Source organism: Temnothorax longispinosus, chromosome 3, assembly GCF_030848805.1.
Source record: "Temnothorax longispinosus isolate EJ_2023e chromosome 3, Tlon_JGU_v1, whole genome shotgun sequence".
NCBI classification, from domain to species: Eukaryota; Metazoa; Arthropoda; class Insecta; order Hymenoptera; family Formicidae; genus Temnothorax; species Temnothorax longispinosus.
This window is the reverse complement of record NC_092360.1, coordinates 18,794,548-18,813,401: the sequence shown is the minus strand read 5'-3', so window position 1 is coordinate 18,813,401 and position 18,854 is coordinate 18,794,548. Positions and strand designations below refer to the sequence as shown.

Here is an 18,854-nt window from a genome sequence, read left to right as displayed (position 1 = left end):
ACTCTCTAAATCTGAAACAGTGAATAGTCACTGATTAGCAGTGAATATTCACTGAAGGCATCAGTCTAAAGTATGCCACTGACAATCAGTGAAATTCAACTGAAAAATTAGTGAAACTTAGAATGCTGTATAAATCAGTGAAAGTATACTGATTTACTCAGTGAAAAATTCACTTTTTGATTAGTGAACGTACTACGCAAAAAAATTAGCTACTATAATAAATCTAGTCATAAATATGGACAGCTAACATTTTTTTACAGCAAGAGCTCTAATTTTGCTGAACCTTTTGCTACTTATTGTTAATAATAATTGCAAAAAGAACTATTGCTAAATTAATAGCTCTCACTGTAAACGATCTAGCTATCCATATTTACGACAAAATTTGTAGCTAATTTTTTTTCTGTGTGCATTTCATATGTGCTAATACTAAAATATATGATATAATTAGTGGATTACTGGTAGTGGATTAAAATTACAAAGCAAATTAAAAGCTGGTTAAAAATATTATATTTAATCTTAATATAAAGAATATTTTAATGTATTATATTTTTTGAATATATATTAAAGTCTTAAAGTATATCTTAATGAATAATATCTTAATGAATAATATATTAAAGAATATTTTAATAAATATTATTCTCTTCTCTGTTACTTGGCTCTCCAACTTCCGCGTTATAAATGTTAATATGTAAGGAAGAAACAATACTTGACGGTTGGACATTAATTTCATAAACAAAGCTTTCAATGAAATTATAAAAATTTAAAAGAGAAGGTGGATATGAAACGTGGAGTACTTGATACAATTTGAATAACAGATCAAATGCTGCTATAGAAGTTGCTCGATGCGGAAGATTAAGGAACCATCCGTCACCCTGAACGAAGAAAGTGGCCCTTTGTTGACCTCGGATGCACATAATATATGGTTGTATGTTGCCATTCGCCTCAGTCCTTAAGGTTTTTTCAGTATGAGGAAGATTTGTTCCTTCCTGTAGAACAAAGATGTACAGCGATAATTTGCAAAATGTATTCCTTTTATTATAAATACGTGGTGACATCTAAAAGCTTAAAAACATACTGGCAAAATTTTTATGAGATGGGGATTTGGTACCTCAGCATTCGGAATGTTCTCATTATCTTTTTTTTGCAACTGTAATAAAGAGGATGTGTGAAATTACCTTTAAAAAAAATATTAATAGCCTAAAGTAAAATGAAAGAACCTACTCACTTTTTTCTTGCTACTTCCTTTGCCTTTTCCTCCATTATTTTTTCGTGAAGAGTTTGATGGAGGCAAAAGGAGAGTCAGAACAATCAGAGCTCGTAAATCGTCTGAAAAAAAGAAAGAAACACCAGGCATATTGTGAAAAATTTCACTTTTTAGTCAGAACTACTCCGGTCAATAAGTAAATTTATCAGTAAATAAAAACAATTTATTAGTCTAAAACACTCACCATCATTAACTGGCAAATTGTTAGTTTTTTTCATGATATCTGGTCTATATTGTGTGGCGTAAGCAAGAATTTTTTTAGTATAAAAGGAAGGGAATTTGCCCAAAAAATTGTCTTCACAACCCGAATAAATACCAATAAAGTCTTGTTCTATCTGAAAAATAAAGAAATCATATCCGCACTAGTAAATCGTCTGACAAAAAGAAAGAAACACAAGCATATTGTGTAGTAACAGTAATCCCAAAATTGAAAGAGCTGAATTCAAACTCACCATTTCACCACGGTAGTCTAGGAGGCGCGGATATTTTTCAAAAATATTTGATATAGTAGGGCCAGAGTGTACGATCCATTGCCTTCTATTTGAGAAAGTTTTGTTAAGACAATTTTTTATACATTCTTTATTGCTGTCGGATGGCAACTTATGTGTCATCCACGATATCTAGAACCAAAAATATAAATTAGAATAATTATGTTGCGTACTTAGACAAACTTTATTTAATTTAGAGATTCCAAAATATACATATACTGACAAACCTTTTCCTCCAAAATGGCTTCGTTAAGAAGCACTGAATCAGTATCTAAATTTTTAGAACCTTCCTTTAAGCATTGTGCTTTTCTTTTCATTGCTATTGCAGAGTATTTTTTTTTTTCAGGGGAGAGTTTTGCGCGGACTGTCCACAGTCGATATTCAATGAATCCCTGTTTAGTTTTGGGATCGTAGTAATGTTCCTAAAAATATTACATTGAATATTAATAATGTATCGTGATATATTAGTCGTGATAAATATTACTGAATATCATTCTATTAAACTTACATATCCTTTACATCCTTTCACATTATTTTTTAGTAGGGGGAATTCAGAAACAATAGCACTTGCAAGTAATATTTTTGTTTTATCCGGAGGATAGCTAAAATAAAATGCCATTACATTTCATGCACTATTATGATAGAGCTCAAATGAAGAAGTTACTACTTACTAAGAAATATCTACTTACTAATTATTGTTTTGTGCTGAAATAAGCTCAGCCACGACAATACGCACGAGAGCTCTTCTATCGGACTCATTAAAAGAGCCTTTATGTGCAGCTTTTAATATAGAGGCACCTTGTACATGGTTTTCAAGTGTTTTCTCTACAGTTCCATAGCGCTAAAAATAAAAAAAAGAGAAATAAAGAAAAACTCTTAGAGAAAATACACAAAAAATCTCAATTTTAAATTCATATCCAAGAATGTAAAAATTTTACCGAGAATAAGTTTACGTTCACTTCTGATTGAGACAATTGCTGTGTAGAGGAGGAAAACGTTGAAAACTGTTCGGGATGATTCTGCAGTACATCACTTTTGGAATTAAGTATTTCAGCAGAACTAGTAGTAGCGATTATTTTATCGGATATTTGCGATGAGTGTTGGCTCGATGTTGTTCCAGTATTTTCAGCGGACATTTGGGTTATAATGTCCTCTACTTTTTCTCCTTGCAGCACTTCATGTACAGTATCAATAGGAAAGCTCCCCAGTATTACCTGAGAAAGAACAGAATGTAAAAATAAAATATTAATCTCTCTAATAAAATATGAAATTAAATTGCAGTAATTTAAGTTATAGATTTTACTACGCATAGTATACAAAGCAAACTTACAGTTGATTTCCATTTTAATTCCTGAAGAAATTTTATTATTATTTTCCTGGGCCCCAATTTAATTCCTAGTTCTTTTAAATCTGGATCTGATAGCTCTAAGAGAGCTTCCCCATTGATACATTGGTCTGAAAAAAATAGAATATTCATTGTAACATCAATGAAAAATAAAGATTTTTTTCCAACACCGAGAAAATAAGGATTAGTTATAGTTTGTGCTAGACAAAATAAAATAGTAAACAGTAATTTAAAAAAAAAATAAAAATAAAGAACTTGTAGATAATAGAATAAAATATACCTGAAGACAACATTATATTAATAAAGTTAATTTCACAAAAAAAATATTACACATGTAAACAAATAAAGTGGATAGTTACACTTTTCTGCGATTGCAAAAAATACACACAATGAAAACAAAGCAATTCCACAACCAACCACTTGAGAGATATACTCACTTTTACAAAATAATGTGGCGAGGACTGATGTAAAGACCATTAGAGGTTGGCTCTGTCCATGGACTAAATGGTTTAAAGTGGGCAAGTGAAGAAACTGAGACAAAATGTAAAGCATGATCTGTATCTCCAACTTCAATGCAAAATGCATTAAAATGAGGATCAAAAATTGTAGTCTCACAGCGAAAAATTAGAAAATACACCTTATTTTCTCTTAAGAGAACTATTTCTACGATTTTTCCAAATATAGGGAGATTTTCTCTTCGTTTTACTGCAGCCTTAAGACAAACAAACAGACTAGGTCTGAATTCTACTCCATTAACTTTAATACTCTTGGATCGAAATACGTTGTCTGTATCCACATAGCCTAATTCCAGAAGAAATTGTCTGCTTTGAGTTTCCTGCACATGACAAGTTTTACCACTCAGTGTATGCACTCTCTTGAGTTTGACATCACCTGCTCCCCATTTTGAACTCTGAACACATTGACATACTCTGATTAGAGTCTTTGGAGGATTCTTGAAATTGTGAACATTTTGAGCTCGCAATTTAATTTCAGCGTGTTTTGCTTCAAAACGCATGCAAAAATAGCATCGTAGAGGGCCTGCCCAAAGTATACAATCTGCATAATGAATAAGATGATGGAACTTGTTAATGCAATTGATATTGGGAAAGAGTTTCCGAAATGTATTCATAAAATCTTTTGTCAGGGTTCGCAGATATGGCATCAAAGATCTTGTTACTCTTGGAGCCAGCACTATTTCCATAATTCTTAGTAATAGTAATATTAGATCTATGTGTTCATCTCCTCTGTCAATTTTTTCTGCAACCATGAATGGAAAGGCTCTTAACAGTACCCATATCTGCATTGCCTTTTGGCTTAGTAAATGATCATTTTTTTGGAGCATATTTATAGAAAAATTTGCGGATGGTTTGTTCTTGTTTTCCACAAAGCCATATTGGAATGATGCAATTTTGCTATTAAAGTAATCAACAGTAAATTTTCTTGTAATACAAACGTAGTGATGAAGTACAAGTTTTAATATCATAGGGCCTATTCCGCACAGAATATCATGCATCACATCAAAAATTTTATTCCTAGAGGTATGAAAATATCGTGACTTGTTAAGGCAACAGTCATCTTTCAAACCAGTTGCTGCCATGGATGGAGCAGAAAAATTATGCCTGCGTAAATACTCCAGATGCTCATTGAATACTTCTTCAGTCCTTTCATTGCCTAATCCTGTTCTTCCAGCATGCAGGTCTTCTCTAGAGTATAAGCACATTCGGCAGAACTTGTTCGCCTTAGGTCCAAGCATATTAAATACCTCATGCACAGCTAAAGTGTCTCCACAAAAAGCAGTTATTGTCGCATGTAAATTAAATTCCTCATCATGAAGCATAATTTTAACTCCGTCATCGCTTTCTAACTTCTCTAAATCACTCAAAAAGGGGGACAATATTTGACCAAACCCATACTTTTTGACATCTGCATCAGAACATAACAGGAGAACGTGTATACTTCCTAAATCAGAATTTATATGAGCCGGAATATTTTGAATTGTATAATAGAAAGCGCCCAATTTGTGGATTCCTGTTTTAGATCCAAGAGGGTTAACAATTTCCAACTCGTCATAATAAAGCTGTATCCGTAAGGCATGCCTATGTATCTGGAAAAGGGGGTGATTTTTAAAATGATCTCCATCCACAAATGAAGCTAGAATACCATTCGCTGATGGCTGTTCAGAAAGTATAGCTTGTTTGACTTCTGCGTTTGACATTACCAACTTCAAAGTATCTATTATTGGCACATATTGACAAGTTTCAAGTACAAATTTAGGTATATAAGTTCCAGTTTCACTATCTAATGAATTTTCCATGCGGTAACCAAGAGGAATCTCTACGGGCTCGATATAACCACAGCTAGTCTTTAATGCCTTTATTTGATTCTCCAAAGTACGGAAATTATCGAAAGGATTTTCAAAATCAAAATTAGAAAGTAGTTCAACAACTTCAGGGTCTTCAGTAGCATTTCTTGCTTGAAAATAATTGACAACTTTTGTTTTCAAGGAACTAGCTAAACTCAAGACCACTTCCTCTAATTCATCTAAAACGTTATTCAAAATAGTGGTACTCATAGTTCCCTTGGATTGAAGTCTTGCAATTAATCTGACAATCGAAGCATATAAATCAAAGTTTAGATTTTCGTTGTCCACTTCTTCCACTGCAGCGTCATGTGCATGAAATTCATCGTTATCGTCAGGAATTGATTCGTCGTCAGGAATTGATTCGTCGTCAGGAATTGATTCGTCGTCAGGAATTAATTCATCATCAGGAATTAATTCGTCGTTAGGAATTAATTCAGGCTCTAAATTATCATCACATCTGTATCTATGACACCGACGTATGTGCCTTCTCAATGTATAGAAATACATAAACGTTCGACGACATCCATCTTGGCCACATTCAAAACCATTTTTCCCCATTCCCCGCTGAATTGTAAGTCCATGAGAAAATTGTAAATGCCTAACTAAACCATTCAATCCATTGGGGACATTATGGTGGCATACATAACAATTCAGACGATCCATATCACTTTTCGCAAAACGCTGCAACAACTTCAGATCGATATCGATATTTGAATCCAAAACTGTTACGACTCGTCTGAAATGTTAGAATTTACAAATAACCACTGAGAGATCACATATTCCATGTTACGAGATACGCTACAAATGCTTCGTAGCATTCATCTTCTCCTTGTTTTTAATGAAGAAAGAAGGAGAAGAAGAACGCTTTAAAGCATCTGAAGCGTCAAGTGGACCGCAGCTATTATTTACGATCTTTCAGTGATCATCTCTGAGCCTCAACTGTACAGACAAATTCTATGAGTTTCGACAGTCATCAGTGTTTGTTAATCAATATGATATTAAAAATCAGGAATATAATTACATCTATAACAAGAATTACAAAAGCCCTCTGCATGAAAAAAAATGTTGGCTCACTCATTCAGAATGCTCACCCAAAAAAGCATTAGCAACTATATTGTCTTGTGTAAGATCCAATATTTTCTCTGCTACCTCGCTTGGCGACCATTTCGTAATTTCACCCATATCCACAAAATTTTAATAATTGAAGATTATCTGAAACAAATTGAAATGTATATCCAGCTAGACAACTTACACATATTAAGTACATGAGTAATAATAGTATATAAAATAATAAAAATCAGATATAATTTCGCCAAAATGCGTTCTCTAAAAATATATGTTATTATGCAGTACACAAAGTGCTGTAAAAATTGCTGTTTCAAAATTCTAGTAAATTTTATAAAATGCCAAAAATATGTTATTAAAATAACCGCATATTACCGCATTTTTTGCGAAATATAATACTATAAGTACATCATTCAAACATGTATTTACATGTATTTACACTAAATACATAATTTATTCAAACTGGCCTGGCACGCGACAACTCTTCATCGAGGTGTACTCACGTGTTCGTAACTACTCTATTAATTCCTTCTGGTCGGACGTGCTCGATTCCTAGGATGTGATAGACCTCACGAACGAGAGGACCTTCATGAAGAAGCCACCGGAAGACGGAAGACTCTCGACAAGGAGAAGCAGAGCAAGCAGGACGTTGCTGCGTTGACAACGGAGAACGAGGAACCGACGCCGCCGATTGACGTCGAAGTGGTCGAACGTTAGGCACGCAGGATCCGTATGGGGCAACGCGTGCTGCAAATCGCGTCGATCCTGCTCAAATTTATTCCAACCATGTATTTACATTAAATCATATCTAAAAAAGTATACGTAAATTATGTGTATATGTACGCCGGCACCTAACCTAACCTTGCCATGTGCTGTTAGGGAATTGGCGCGCGAATATCGGTTTTGTATTTAATAATGCAAAAACTTTTACTTACCACCAATGTATACTTATCAATAACGAAGATATAATGCATATATCACTTCTCTTCACTGATATTATATTATCATGTATAAGACGCACGCACGAGCATGTTCTCTTGGAAGCCACTATAATAATAAGTGAATAACGATATAACACTGACGAATCTGTGAGCTTTGCCGTTCTCGCTGATTGCGCAGCGCGTTCGGTCCTGTTTCACTGTTTTATTAGCGATGCAAGATGTCACTGATGGAATCAGTGACTTTTCCACTGATTCAATTATGCCACATAACATATCTCCGAAGAACTATTTAAGAAAACAAATCAGATTCAGATTTAACAACGAAAATAATGAGAGAAATAAAATTTTTCCTGATGATTTCTCCAGAACATTAATTAACGTATCTACCAAAATTATGCGTTGCACAGAAATCTGTCGAGTGCAAAGCATTTCGTCGAATCTCGTTTGCTCGTATATAGTTAAGATTACGAGAGTTCGAAACATGATTTTTTTTGACGATTTGATGAGGCGGATTATGTGCTTGATATTGAGAAAATCGTCATGGAATTGACCATGAAGCGCGAAAAGAGAGTATAAACCGTGCAGCCGCACATACGCATGCCTGCCAAAATCAACGGGGCTCCACCAAAGTCAAGTTCGACCGTCCTACGCGGCTGCGAACGAGAGTCGAAGGTCGCGGAGGAGACGCGATTCGGAGCTCATTGACGCGAACGATTAATTGAAAGCGCGCATCAAGATCGTCGCACCACACTGAGAGGCGAATATGCAACTATAGAGTTGAACGATCCTCTCTTCCCGATTCTTTCCCTTTTGAGACTCTTTGCTTTACGCTTGGACGTGTTGAATAAATTAACCAGAAGAGATAATAAGATTTACATATAAAAGCATCCGTGAAAGTAATTGTGCCAGGCGATATCCTACGTCGCTTCGAAAGTTAATTAAATGAATATAAATCGAGTCCTGTCTCACCCTATACCATCCAGCTATTAAAAAGCGATTCCACACTTTCGTGACACGTGTTCTTTCTCAAGCTAGACATCAGTTACATTTTTGTTAAATTGAAATAGTCTCTTTGTGCGTCATGCGAAAGTTTTCATGGACAGCAGCGAAGCCAGACTTTGAAAAAATATTCGCGAAAATATTCCACACGTGTAAATCCGTCATGAGGTCGTATTTTTCTGACAGTTTTATCGACTATATCTCCAAAATGTTCCCGCACGCGTTATTGCATCCTTTGTCAATAAAATCGGAAGATAAATTGGAAAATTTTTAAGTGCATGAGTAAAGTATTAATAAATATTGGTGCGCATTATTTAATTAGTAACTCGATATTTAAATAATACTAATTTTTTTTAGAATAATAATGCGAAGCCAAGTTTTCCAATGTTTAAAAGAAAAATTGCACAAAACGATCTCTGAATATATCATAAGTATTATACTGTTTACAATAAAAATTTATGAATAATTTAAATAAATTTAAATAAATATTATCGACAATTTAATAGAATATTTTTGTGCGTTGCGTCGCAGTTCTACTTTTTATTTTTGCCCGTACAATGCTGCAATTCTCCTATAAAATGTGCGAAGTAAATAGAATCATTAACGATCTAATATCTAGTTGATGCGATCGAGCACCCAGTATCGGTAGTTACGAAACGCGTAACGCAATATGGCGTTGGCTAAAAATAGAAGCGCACTCGATATGTGCAAACTCACCTCGTCTCCGCTGGGCTTCATTAGCCTGACCTGCTGCGTTATTTAATGCATCCGTGTACATTATAGGCGAGCGTCGACGTTGCTGGATCCTCGCGAATGGCATCGCGTCACGTTCGTATATCCGCGCGGACAGCGACATTTTGCGTTACTTTTGTGAAATTTCACGCGAAAACCACCGAATGAGAATTCTTAGCAGACATTCTGTTGCAAAAGTATTAAAGATAGTTCTAATTTTTTGAAACTACAACGACGAGGCTTTACGTGCGCATTTCCAAAGATTTAAAAATTTCGTATTTCATATTTATATTTCAATACTTTTAATTTGGACAAGATTAAGACTGCATCTTTTACATAGCTCACGGAATTTATTTTCACTCGTAAGTAATTCACAAAATTGTTTGGTGGCTTGGTAAATTTTGTCAAAACAAATTCGAAAAAAGTGCACGAGAAGTCTGTCCATAAAATATCGTCGGATGTTTTTGAGTAATTCTTAGGCTGCATATGACTTTCACCATCTTTTTATCAAAATAAATGTGCGTGACTCGACAGATGACACAGTTTCGATTGAAACGACTCGCGCCGGTGTAAACGCCACAATGGAAAATCGTCACGGTGGGATGCGATTTATAAGTGTAAGAGACGCGTAAATAAGACGAATATATTTCAGTAGCTAGGGTTGCCTCGTCTTGTTCAGCGCGCGTGCATCTACGGGTCGCGGTAACGTCGGATACATCGCTGCGGTCCCATCGTATTGCATGGGTCATCGCGGCGCGGCAAAAGTGCACGCTCTATTAATATAAATGCCGAGCGTGTGCGTACATACATACGCGCGCGGCACGGCGCGGCCGCGTGCGCGCAAAATTCAGCGCGCAACAAACGCGCTATTTCGGGGGCCGTATATACCGGACAATTATATTTCGGAGCGTGCGGGCGTGCAGAGGCGGACTATGTTATTTTAGAACCCTTGGCGCAAATTAATTTTGTGGGCTTCCTGGTTGAGACGTCACGAGAAAGCTTGTATCAAGGAAGACTCAAAGGTCGCTGTAAATATCACTTAAATTACCATTTAAATGATAATTGTAGCTAAGATAACATAATATGTATATAAATAAAGTAATAAATATGTTACAAAATATATTTAGAGATATTATAACAAATATATATATATATATATATATATATATATATATATAATTTAAAATAAAAAGACGATTATCGTGTAAATAATTATGTAATTGTTTTACGTGGTAATATTAATACAAATAAAATATCAAAATTTTTCTCCTTTTGAAGCCTAGAGACCCCGCGGTAAGGGTCTCTCTTGTAGTCTATAGTAATCTGACACTATACAGGCGTGTTATCCGGATGTCACGAATACAAATGCATATTGCGTTATGTTTCACGGTATCCTCTCGTCGTCGACTCGGTGGTTGAATCGCGCGTTTCGAACCGACCGTCGGGAATTCGTGCGATGTAAGCGGCATTCCGGAATTCTTGGCATCACGACGAAGACGCGTGTCTCCGCGGTTCGCGCGATATTCTATCGATTATAATTTGTTTGGTTACGGATTATGATATTTTACCGTTCGTACCAGAAGATATGAAAAGACGATGAAAGAGAAAGAAACTTTTCTGAATTAAAGTATCAAAATATGTGTGAACTTAAAAACTTTGAATATGTAGGTACATATCAAATTTTGTACTCTAGTTCCAGACAATTATAACTGTTAACGAATCTAATTCGATGGTTCAAGCTAGTTGTTCATACCTTTAATAAAACAAGACAAAACGTCATTACTTATACTGAAAGTGATGCAATGTCATTTGTAAAAAGGATTATTTATTTCATATTTCGATAATTTTCTATAAGCACGTAAACTTGTAAAGTTACTAATAAACAATAAGCAATATAAAATAATAAACAATATAAAAAAATGTAACGTAAAAATCTAGTTACATAAAATCATTATAATATATAAATAAAGATATAACAAGACAAAAGCAAATTTATTAAACAATCTATGTATTAGAGAGATATCTGTAACATCCTTTTATATACCAATATTATAATTTAAACGTTTTATTTATCTAATATTTGATTTAATTAAAATTAAACACTTGAGTTTAACTTTTATTTAGCTTTCGTTATTCATTTATTCGCGTTTGAGACAGTTTTGTCGCTTACGGTATTACATAGGTAGGTGAAGTTATCAAAAAGTGATTCCACACTTTTATAACACGTGTCCTTTTAGACTGACTAGGCATCAGTTATATTTTTATTAAATTGATAATCTCTTTGTGTGTTACACAAAAGTTTCATGAACAGCAACGAAGCCAGACTTTGAAAAATATTCGCAAAAATATCGTGCACACGTAAATCCGCTACGAGGCAGTTTTCTGACAATCCTGTCGGTTATATTTCCAAAATATTCCCACACGCGTTACACTTTTTTTTGTCAATAAAATCAAACGAGCGCGCAATGAAAATTGATTATTCAACGTATATTGACGAAATAAATGCGAAAATTATGATCGATGACGCGGACTTCGAGCGTGTTCCGCAACAGCAATACATTTTCTATGTAAATTTATTACATTTCGCATTTAATTTACCTGATCATATTTTATTTGGCGTATACATGTAAAAATCATTAAAATTATTCACGATTTGTAAAAATCAAAATCGGTGTGATTGTGCTCGGATGCACGTTATGCTAATTATCCTGTTGATAAATGTAACAATTTTTGCATATTTACAGTACTAAAATTTAAATTCACTGGAAGTATAGATAAGTATCCAGTTCGATAGCTCAATGTCGTCAAGCATGTTGTTAAGCCTTGTGTCCATGATGTTAGAAATCGCTCCGAAATCTCGGGTGGCGAAAGAATTGACGAATCACATTTAAACAATTTTAAACAATTTAAATCAATGCCATTGATTAATTCTTTTTCTCTGTCCGAAATGTCGAGGCGATTTCTAACATAGTGGGCACAAGACTTTAAAGATACAATTTGAAGAATCGCGATCTTCGAAATTCTACGTGGTACAATGCAGAGATAAATAATAGAGATTATATATACTTTCGCGATGATCGATACGATTCGCGATGATCAGATGGTATGAATTTAAATGCGTTGGACATCATCAAATCTTCGAGTCTAACATTGTTTAATCGTCTTCTTGATCAAACCACATTAATTATCCCAAAAATAAGGCACACAGGCAAAGAGAGAGGAAGAAAGCTGCTTTATCGTTCTTAATGTGCATTAATTGTAATTTGCCTGATTAACTAAATGTTATTGCAAGTAATGAATACACTTTCCGCGCGCAAACTCTCGTATACAAATGTATATATATACGTATTTATAAATATGCACACACATACACATACCTTTTGCTGCAATTGCGCTCGTCGACGGATGCTCGCTGGTCATCCTGGTGTTTGAATATCCCCCGTACCACACATTTACCCTCTCGGAACGTTCAATCACTATTTACTTCTGCATCGTATCGATTTTCTGAAAGATATGAAAATGCAAGATTAAAAGATATGGCGATACATTATGCGAAAGTTCAATCATTATAGACAGCGCATGTCATATATGTATATATCCAATAAAAAAATAAAAACATGATTATGATATTGTAAAACAGAAGTTTGCTGTATATTAGTAAACGTTAGTTCAACGCGGCAATGTATAAGGGCCCGGACACACACTTCTGCACAACGCATAATGCGTAAGCATAAGAAAATTGATTGGTCCATACACATGTGCATAAGAAAATAGACCAATCAGTTTTCTTATGCTTACGCATTATGCGTTATGCAAAAGTGTGTGCTCCCCGCTTAAAACAAAATTTATTACAATAATCCCGATGATTATGCGTAATGCATAAAAGATGATTGATTTATCTACGCGGTGGTCTTGATGTCACGTTTTAACACCGATTCAATTAGAGAACCGAACGTGAGACGCGTATTAGACCTTTTCCGTGACACACCGGAATTTCTGCTTGGCACAAGCTACGAAGAGGAAGTCCGTGGTTGTCATCTAGGTATATTTATAGGGCACACCAAAGCGTGTTGCAAAAACGAGAATCGCGATTCGTTTACGAATTCGGAATTATGTGAGCCTGAGGAAACTGGAGTACACTTAATATTTCGAAAAGCCTCTATACGATGCGACTTGAAAACATTTAAATATTCACAATTTCGATATTGTTTATTTACATAATTAGTTTTGAATAAGCCACTTTCATTATTGTATTATTTGTCATGTCAATGTTGATATTGTATCTTGTATCTAATTCGAAAAAGACACGCGGAAGATAATTTTTAACATATCTAAAATATTAATTTCAGACATATTTCTACTCTCCTATAAGGCTATAAAATAATATTCGAAGAACTTTCTTATTGAAAAAAATATTTTTAAGTGCTAACAATTAACAGCTTTCTGCAATATCGTTGGTTTTTGCGCAAAAAGCACGTCAAAGGTACTATCTTTACACCGTCAGTTCTTTTTTTACGTACTTAAAGTAAACGCGTTACTTTTAGCGCCACGTGTACTAGAGTCGGAAACGCGCGTTTAGATAACAAAAGGCGGCGGAAAATATTTTTATTCTAAAACCTTCCTTTCCGTCGCAGCTACGATATCATACGGACACCAACCACTTCAATGCTGACCTAGTTGCCGCCACGTATAATGTCCTAAAATAGAACGAAGCGGAACAAATCGGGATAGCGCGACAGGGCGACGAGGAATCTGTCGCTGGATCTCCCGATGATCGTCGGGACTTTCCTAACTTATTTACGCCGCGACGCGATAAATCGGGCGCGACCGAAAACGATACAGTCAAATACGAGGGGTAAGCCGCTCGACAATTTTAGAAATTAGCTGTTTGTGAAAGAGTTAACTTCACTGCTAATCTCCATTCAATTTCAGTTCGATGGATATTGTGAATCAATGATTCGTTCGCAATATATCTTTCCATTTTATGTATAGAAGTCGAAGTTGGGGCAACCTGCGCGTGAAAATAAAAGTCAATTGAAACGAGCACTACTATAATAATAATAATAATAATAATAATAATATATAATAATAAGTAATAGTAATAGTAATAGTAATAGTAATAGTAATATAATAAATAATAATAATAATAATAATAATGATAATAATAATAATAATAATAATAATAATAATAGTAATAATAATAATAATAATAATAATAATAATAATAATGATAATAATAATAATAAGTACGAGTAACGACGTAATTAGTGATTAGATTGTTTCATCCAAGAGCGAATCATGGTAGTCATCTAATAAGTATACGCGTGTGCCTGCTAAATCCACATCTCACGTCTTATAAGTTAGCGGAACAAAGTGAGCAGAATCGATTCTAATTAATATATTTATTTGTTGCTCATTTGTTGCTAAAAGTTGCCAAAGAAAAAAATTTGTTGCTCTGTAAGTTTTCTTAAAAACGATGTTCCGCTAGAAGAAGATTAAGTTAGCGTGACAATATACATATAATAACAAAATTACACATAACAATAACGTAAGAATTTGTTGCTAATTTGTTGCTAATTTGTTGCTCGCAAAATAAGTGTAAATAACAGCGAAAAACCTCAGCGTGCGGACAGTTATAAGAGTAAAGTATCAGAAAAAAATTTGTTGCTTGTTTAAATTTGGTACTGGCGTATTGTCAGAATTTGTTGCTCTCGAAATATCCGAGTTCCGAATTTGTTGCTTGCAAAATAAGTATAAACAATCGCGGAAAACCTCAGCGTGCAGCTAGTTACAAGAGTAAAGTATTACAAAAAATTTTGTTGCTCGTTTAAATTTGGTACTGGCGTATTGTCTGAATTTGTTGCTCTTGAAATATCCGAGTTCCGAATTTGTTGCTTGCAAAATAAATATAAACAATAGCGGAAAACCTCAGCGTGCAGCTAGTTACAAGAGTAATGTATTAGAAAAAAATTTGTTGCTCGTTTAAATTTGGTACTGGCGTATTGTCTGCATTTGTTGCTCTCGAATATCCGAGTTCCGAATTTGTTGCTTGCAAAATAAATATAAACAATAGCGGAAAACCTCAGCGTGCAGCTCTAGTTACAAGAGTAAAGTATTAGAAAAAAAATTGTTGCTCGTTTAAATTTGGTACTGGCGTATTGTCTGCATTTGTTGCTCTCGAAATATCCGAATTCCGCATTTGTTGCTTGCAAAATAAGTTTAAACAATAGCGGAAAACCTCAGCGTGTAGCTAGTTATAAGAGTAAAGTATTACAAAAAATTTTGTTGTTCGTTTAAATTTGGTACTGGTGTATTGTCTGCATTTGTTGCTCTCAAAATCTCCGAGTTTTGAATTTGTTGCTTGCAAAATAAGTACAAACAATAGCGAAAAACCTCAGCGTGCGGACAGTTATAAGAGTAAAGTATCAGAAAGAAATTTGTTGCTCATTTAAATTTGGTACTGGCGTATTGTCTGAATTTGTTGCTCTCGAAATATTCAAGTTCCGAATTTGTTGCTTGCAAAATAAGTACAAACAATAGCGAAAAATCTCAGCGTGCGGACAGTTATAAGAGTAAAGCAGTAAAGTATCAGAAAAAAATTTGTTGCTTGTTTAGGTACTGGCGTATTGTCTGAATTTGTTGCTCTCGAAATATCCGAGTTCCGAATTTGTTGCTTGCAAAATAAGTACAAACAATAGCGAAAAATCTCAGCGTGCGGACAGTTATAAGAGTAAAGCAGTAAAGTATCAGAAAAAAATTTGTTGCTTGTTTAGGTACTGGCGTATTGTCTGAATTTGTTGCTCTCGAAATATCCGAGTTCCGAATTTGTTGCTTGCAAAATAAGTACAAACAATATCAACAAATTCAGACAATAAGCCAGTACCAAATTTAAACGAGCAACAATTTTTTTTCTAATACTTTACTCTTGTAACTAGAGCTGCACGCTGAGGTTTTCCGCTATTGTTTATATTTATTTTGCAAGCAACAAATTCGGAACTCGGATATTTCGAGAGCAACAAATGCAGACAATACGCCAGTACCAAATTTAAACGAGCAACAAATTTTTTTCTAATACATTACTCTTATAACTAGCTGCACGCTGAGGTTTTCCGCTATTGTTATACTTATTTTGCAAGCAACAAATTTGGAACTTGGATATTTCAAGAGCAACAAATGCAGACAATACGCCAGCACCAAATTTAAACAAGCAACAAATTTTTTTCTGATACTTTACTCTTATAACTGTCCGCACGCTGAGGTTTTTCGCTGTTATTTACACTTATTTTGCGAGCAACAAATTAGCAACAAATTAGCAACAAATTCTTACGTTATTGTTATGTGTAATTTTGTTATTATATGTATATTGTCACGCTAACTTAATCTTCTTCTAGCGGAACATCGTTTTTTAAGAAAACTTACAGAGCAACAAATTTTTTTCTTTGGCAACTTTTTAGCAACAAATGAGCAACAAATAAATATATTAATTAGAATCGATTCTGCTCACTTTGTTCCGCTAACTTATAAGACGTCCACATCTCGGTTTCATATTTGTTTCTGTCAAGATGTCGGCAAGTTTTACTATCATAAATTGCATCAGAAAGATTAGATAGTCTCCTACGAATAATTTGTACGAGCGAAACAATCTCTTTGTATGTACAGGAGTACGCTCGACACAGCCGCACGTAAATATCTCGCGGTAGTGATAAACCAATTTAATTAGGGTTCGAATTCGCGAGGCGAACTAATAATCAGCGGTCACGCAGCTAATAACTGTCTGTCCGTAATAATTTGGTGGTTTTCCTTCATCAGGAATTGCTCGTTGGTCAGATTGCGCGGCGCCTGTCGATAGTACCATCGCTGTGATTCGATAAAAAAAGGGATCTTGCATATCCCGCGTTATTGATCACCGTTTCACGACAAACTGTAGTTTTTCCACTTCCGAGGTATAAAAATAAACTACTCGATCGATCGCAATACGCGAGCGTATAACGAGGGGAATGGTTTCCCCTGTACACAGCTTACACCAAAAATTGAGATGTAGCGATTTCACACGTCGGCGCTGCGTGAAATTTTAAAATTTTTAATAAATCTCGCTTTGCAATTTAAGGAAAATAATAAGCTATCACAGATCAATCTTGTAGCAAAAATTGTTATATGGATTCTATAAATGTAGTAATTTTTATTTATAAAATCATTACCGTGTATATAGTTATTTAGAATGCAAATATACATTACGTATTACATTAATTACTAAATAACTATAATAGTTGATAATTTTAAGTTTAGTTTTTGTAATATTCTCGGTAATATTCTATAAATTGCAGTTAAATTATTAGATAATGGCTTAGCATGTTATGATAATTAGTATATTAATAATAAGGTAATCAGTATAATTCTGATGAAATAAAGCAGCCCCTTTGTCAGTTTCTATTAAAATCTCAATTAAGTAGACGAAAATTCTCCCGGGTCACTCATCGCAATATTTCGCACGTGTCTCTCTGATATTGAAAAAAGAGTAATTCGGTATACGCCACATCCGTCATCCGACAATAACAATTTATAAACGGGACATAATATACATTTCGTGCAATCGTTAAAGTCATAAAAATTCCATATCCCCACTGCCCGCCGATCGGAATGGACCGCTGTTTGCGAAACAGAAGGATCAATCTGATTGAATTTTATGGATGAAAAGCGAAATAACAGCGTGCAATCCATTTTTTTTCAATATACCAAACTGTGCTCGGTGTGTTCAAAACTAATAATAGTTGTAAAATAAATATTTTATCTTTGATACACGTTTTGCTGTCGTGCAGTTATGCAGGTTATCGTCTTTACCGTGATAAATATAAACACGATAGAAATAAAAAGGAAAAAAGAAACGAGGCAGACGAGGAGAGGACAAAGAGAATAAATACAGCTAGTTATAACTAGACATGTGGTTCTGCACAATCACATATGGCTGGTTACATAATTATCCGCGGTGTCCAATTAAAAGCTCGCGATGTGTTCACCTGGTTTATCGATGCCTAGATTTAATTATTACAACTATTCGGGCTTATTGATTTCGTTTTGCGTCCGTTCGCGCTGGCGACAGTTGGGATACATATCCGCAGATGCGCGTCTCTCGTGGCGCGCGATGGCACAATTCTGATTTGAAATAATTACCGGCCAATATCGGTATATCGGCTGCTGATGAAAATAGATTACACAATACACAGTGAGGACAAGGCGAAAAAAGGGGGCAGGCCAAGTGTCACACATTCGGCATAAAAATTTATTATACGCGCGTTGCGAGTACGTTAAATATTTAGAAAACCTAATTTCGACCCGCGTAAAATTTTCCATGTTGTAAATGCAGTGAAACGTATCCCGAGCCAATTATTGCGTATCGCGAGTAAACACGAAGATAATTTTCTCGAACGTATCGAGAATTACATTGGCTTCAATGAATATTTACATGATTTTATATGTACCGTGTATCGGCATCGTTTGCGCGATAACAGCTGATAAAACATCTCGATCTCATTGTCAGTTTTATCATCGATGCGACATGCGATAATTGCGCTCTTACAAAATGTAAACGGATGTAATAGACGGAGAGCCAATACTCGAAGTGGATCAGTTCAGTTTTGTTCCCATTATAGAATAACATTAA

At 34.7% G+C, this 18,854-nt stretch overlaps 1 protein-coding gene across 5 annotated transcripts; it reads right to left on the bottom strand.

Annotated features, from left to right (window-relative positions):
- Positions 1-6: 6 nt before the first annotated feature.
- LOC139810584 (uncharacterized) lies at positions 7-7,714 on the bottom strand. 5 transcript variants are annotated; one of them, XM_071774260.1, is made up of 13 exons: positions 7,460-7,714; positions 7,028-7,289; positions 6,551-6,671; positions 3,083-3,207; positions 2,691-2,966; positions 2,442-2,593; positions 2,261-2,354; positions 1,980-2,174; positions 1,717-1,884; positions 1,449-1,599; positions 1,226-1,326; positions 1,076-1,147; positions 7-986 (listed from the first exon to the last, which is right to left on the bottom strand). In XM_071774260.1, the coding sequence occupies exons 3-13, from the start codon at positions 6,639-6,641 to the stop codon at positions 624-626; spliced, it is 1,788 nt and encodes a 595-aa protein (XP_071630361.1). In that variant the 5' UTR covers positions 6,642-6,671; positions 7,028-7,289; positions 7,460-7,714; the 3' UTR covers positions 7-623. The 5 variants fall into 5 exon arrangements, with proteins under 5 accessions (XP_071630361.1, XP_071630358.1, XP_071630357.1 ...); XM_071774257.1 differs by lacking the exons at positions 7-986; positions 1,076-1,147; positions 1,226-1,326; ... (4 more) ...; positions 2,442-2,593; positions 2,691-2,966 and having other exon boundaries at positions 3,079-3,207; positions 3,535-6,671; positions 7,028-7,332; XM_071774256.1 differs by lacking the exons at positions 7-986; positions 1,076-1,147; positions 1,226-1,326; ... (4 more) ...; positions 2,442-2,593; positions 2,691-2,966 and having other exon boundaries at positions 3,079-3,207; positions 3,535-6,671.
- Positions 7,715-18,854: the final 11,140 nt, after the last annotated feature.